This window comes from Callorhinus ursinus, unplaced genomic scaffold, assembly GCF_003265705.2.
Source record: "Callorhinus ursinus isolate GAN/ISIS: 27379988/994484 unplaced genomic scaffold, GSC_fseal_2.0 scaffold3440, whole genome shotgun sequence".
In the NCBI taxonomy this organism is placed as follows: domain Eukaryota; kingdom Metazoa; phylum Chordata; class Mammalia; order Carnivora; family Otariidae; genus Callorhinus; species Callorhinus ursinus.
In genome coordinates, this window is record NW_027400494.1 from 1 (window position 1) to 4,145 (window position 4,145).

The window sequence follows — 4,145 nt, forward strand, 5'->3', positions numbered from 1 at the left end:
AGGCCGTGCTGCTGCCCAAGAAGACCGAGGGCCACCACAAGGCCAAGTGAGGAAGTTAGAAACAACAAAAGGCTCTTTTCAGAGCCACTTCCATGGTCCTAAAAAGGTGACACTTGTCATTTTATGGTACTACCAGGTGTTGATTTGGGACGCCTGTTTCCACTTAGGCTTTAGTCCTAGCTAATCCTTAATCCTTGTCCACATTTCAGAATTGGTTTTTAGTGGCCGAGGACAGGCTGCTCCTGCACTAGGAAGTTAACACAATGATTATTGTGAATTGAGGCTACTTGGGAAGCAGCCAGATACTAAGCACTTGGACCTTCGTGTTTAACGCAAAAGCAGGAATTAAACCTACGTGAAAAATGCCCTCCCTATACTAAAAAGAAAAGTTTTTGTCGCCAGAGTTAAGTGGACCGTAAAGGTTGAGGAGTTGTAGAAACAAACCTTAACATTTTACTAATCTGAGCTCAGATTTTGCTTCTATTTCCTAATTCAGGCTCAAGTATCTTTTTTATCTTGTCAAGTCCTCACACATTTGTCTATAAAGTATAAAAACTACCTCCTTGGTCATTTCTTTGGGGTTGAAAATTTCAGTGGGCCTCTGCATGTAATAAAATGTGCTTTTCCTCCTGTTAAATCTGTCCCATGTCAATTTATTCCTTAAACCAGGTAGGGTAGAAGGGTACCCATGTCAATTTATTCCTTAAACCAGAAGGGTAGAAGAAAAAATTGTTTACCTTCCCTATAGTATCTAGGATACATTGCCAACAGGTTGACATTTGTGAACTAAATAGACTATTATTTCAGTCATTTATATTGAATATACAAAAACAATAAATTAACTCAAGATGATTACATCTAAGTCCATATCTGCAAATTAGTTGGGGGTGGTTTATGGGTGACAAAGTTTACTATCAAATCAAAGCAACCTTGCGGGGGATGCAGGAGTGGTTTCCATAAATGGCACACAGAAACCCAGTGGGGGTGTCAGGAAGGTAGGAAATCTTGTATCTTAAAACACTTGCCTTTAAAGAATTTTTTTCATGATGCTTACCAAAAGTACTCAAGTACAATTTAGAGTATTCTAATTATCCATATTACTACCTGACAGCACATACATTACCACACTGCCAAATGAGATCTTCAATACAGCAGTACAAGCTTGGTGATGCCAAGGCTGATAGTGCTATTAACTTGATTCCAAGTTTTGATGATGGAGACCCCCAGTTTGAAAAAAAAAAAAAAAGACTTCTGAAAAGCCAAAGGCTGTTTTGAGAATAGTGAGATCAAAGATCCTGGTATGTAGTCCATGTTCCTATATAAGGCAAAGCAAATCTCTCCACTCTAGGCCTCAGAAAGGATTGGAATGTTTATTCCACTTACTAGTTTTGCCATCTCAAGAAACGGAGACACAAAGACTATTTCTTCTGTTTCCTCTTTTATTGAATTTTAATGTACTTAAACTTTCCATAAATACTTATTTCATATTCAGGTACAGTGCATTAAGGACACACCAATAAAACACTGCTTATCCAAAAGAAATGCAATCTAATGGGAAGAATCACACAAAAGCAAATAATTAAAACACAATATAGCAAGAGACGTAAGTACAGGAAATTAGGAGGGCATAGAGGAGTAAGGTCTGTGAGAAGGAACATCTGATCTAAAGGTTAAAGGAAATTGGGAATTAGAGGAAAGTATGGGGATCTCCGCAGAGAATGAACATCATTAGACTCATGGCTTGTGTTATGTTCAGGCAAATGACATGAAGTTTGATACTGGCAATAAAGCAGACAGGATGGAGCCAGAGCAGATCTGCAGGCCACGCCATTGGTTTAAAATACTACTTTATATACTAATGACTCCTAAATCTTTATGTCCATCCCAGACTTACCTCCTGAGCTCAGACGTGCATACTCATTCTTGTAGATCTCCAGGAAACTCGAAATGCCTATCCAACTGGTCAACACCATCACTACTCCTCCAGGGGCCTTCTTAATAAATGGCCCCACCATCCACATTAGCACGAGCCAAAATGATCCGGTGTCACTATTTGTTTTTGTGTGCCATTCCTATAGCAAAACTCAAGTTCTAGTACAGGGTGATGAGAGAACCTTGAAAGCCCAGAAAGAGCTTAGGTAGAAGGCCACAAGATGACCAGTTTAGCACATGGAGTGTTTTGAAAAGCATGGAGTATCCGTGTCCACAGAACTAAAAATGTCCACATTTAGGGCGTCTGGGTGGCTCAGTTGGTTGAGCGACTGCCTTCGGCTCAGGTCATGATCCTGGAGTCCCGGGATCGAGTCCCGCATCGGGCTCCCTGCTCAGCAGGGAGTCTGCTTCTCCCTCTGACCCTCTTCCCTCTCGTGCTCTCTCTCATTCTTTCAAATAAGTAAATAAAATCCTTTTTAAAAAATAAAATAAAAATGTCCACATTTAACTAGAACCACTTGCTGCTCCTGAATAAATCTTCATATAATCAGAACCAAAAGACTAATTTGGAGAATTCAATTTCATGCTTTATCTCCAGGAGAGGGGGCTCTGCCCAGGCAGCAAGAGTATTGATCAGTGGGGACAGGGACTTCTGTGGGTGCTTTGTTTCCCAGCCCATATGAAAGGAAGGCACTGCTTAACACTCAAGAATACCATTCTGGTTAGAATTTGGCCTTAGAGTGGATCACCATGGCCTCAAGTGTGTGTTGGGGAGTGATTTGTGAGGGAGGGTTCACATCTACATTTCCTTCCAGGGGAAGGCAGATTACTGACAGGACACAGAATACTTTCTTTTCCTGGAAGGTATTAGGACATTTCTAACTGGTAAAATATTGGCACCATCCTAAATTCCAGCTGTGGAGATCACAGGTCCTACTTACGATGAAGTCACTTACAGGAAGGCAAATAGCAGGATCATGGTTGATGGCTTAACAGTTAGCAGTTGTGATCTTACTACACAATTTCTAAAGTACCATGCAACTTAGAAATTTCTTTCCATCAGCTTCACAAAGTAGAAAGGAAACGATGCAATTTCCAGGTAGTCTTCCTGTATGCTTAAACGAAGTTGTGTGCCGTTCTGAGACGCACACCAGAGCCGAACAGATCAAGTAGGGGAAGTATAAGCCAGAGTGCAAACCTGTCAAGGTAAAGGAAAATGCACTTAAGGAACTTCAGTAGACACTTCCAGAAAGAAAATTGTAAAATGCCCGGAAATGGGGCCTATCTGGCAGGTGAAACCGCACTACAGATTACAGGGAAACAGGCCTTTTCAGCGTGCATGTGGGTGGCTCTGAAAAGAGCCTTTGTGAAGGCGTGGGCAGACCGTGTGGCTCAGGCCCTCTCCCCGCGGATGCGGCGCGCCAGCTGGATGTCCTTGGGCATGATGGTGACGCGCTTGGCGTGGATGGCGCACAGGTTGGTGTCCTCGAAGAGCCCCACCAGGTAGGCCTCGCACGCCTCCTGCAGGGCCATCACGGCCGAGCTCTGGAAGCGCAGGTCGGTCTTGAAGTCCTGCGCGATCTCGCGCACCAGCCGCTGGAACGGCAGCTTGCGGATCAGCAGCTCGGTGGACTTCTGGTAGCGCCGGATCTCGCGCAGGGCCACCGTGCCGGGCCGGTAGCGGTGCGGCTTCTTGACGCCGCCGGTGGCCGGCGCGCTCTTGCGGGCCGCCTTGGTGGCCAGCTGCTTGCGCGGGGCCTTGCCGCCGGTCGACTTGCGGGCCGTCTGCTTCGTGCGAGCCATCGCTTGAACGCCCAACGCCAGTTAGAAGCAGAAGCTGGTCAGAGTATTTATAGTGAGAGCCAGGAGCTGATTGGACAAAAGGGGACCAGTCTACACACCCGGGAACCGGATTGGTTAAGGACTCGAACTTTTTGTTTTGCCCCAAACCCCCTATGACTTGCCCCTGACCTTCATATATGTTTTCTGTCTGCTTTCTACTGGCGATTTGCAGTAGAAATAAATGCAAGCTACATAAGAAATGGTAATTCTTCTAGGATCCACATTAGAACAAGGTAAAACCAGGAAAAATTATTTTAAATGTTTAACCGAATATATCCAAAATATTCATTTCGACACATAGTCAGCAATTGTTATATATTTTACATTCTTTTTTATTTTGTACGAACCCTGCGGAATACAGTGTATTTTAT

The 4,145-nt window shown here is 44.0% G+C and overlaps 1 protein-coding gene and 1 long non-coding RNA gene across 2 annotated transcripts; one reads left to right on the forward strand and one right to left on the reverse strand.

The window, feature by feature from the left end:
- The first annotated feature begins 6 nt into the window (after positions 1-6).
- On the forward strand, positions 7-637 carry LOC141372236 (uncharacterized). The gene is made up of 2 exons (XR_012377514.1): positions 7-106; positions 210-637. It is a non-coding gene; the product is annotated as an uncharacterized lncRNA (long non-coding RNA).
- Positions 638-1,447: 810 nt separating this feature from the next.
- Positions 1,448-3,760, reverse strand: LOC112818031 (histone H3.1). The gene is made up of 2 exons (XM_073890746.1): positions 3,247-3,760; positions 1,448-3,130 (listed from the first exon to the last, which is right to left on the reverse strand). The coding sequence occupies exon 1, from the start codon at positions 3,733-3,735 to the stop codon at positions 3,325-3,327; it is 411 nt and encodes a 136-aa protein (XP_073746847.1). The 5' UTR covers positions 3,736-3,760; the 3' UTR covers positions 1,448-3,130; positions 3,247-3,324.
- Positions 3,761-4,145: the final 385 nt, after the last annotated feature.

Coding starts and splice junctions, on each gene's coding strand:
- LOC112818031 (XM_073890746.1), bottom strand. CDS start 3,735: ATGGCTCGCACGAAGCAGACGGCCCGCAAGTCGACCGGCGGCAAGGCC.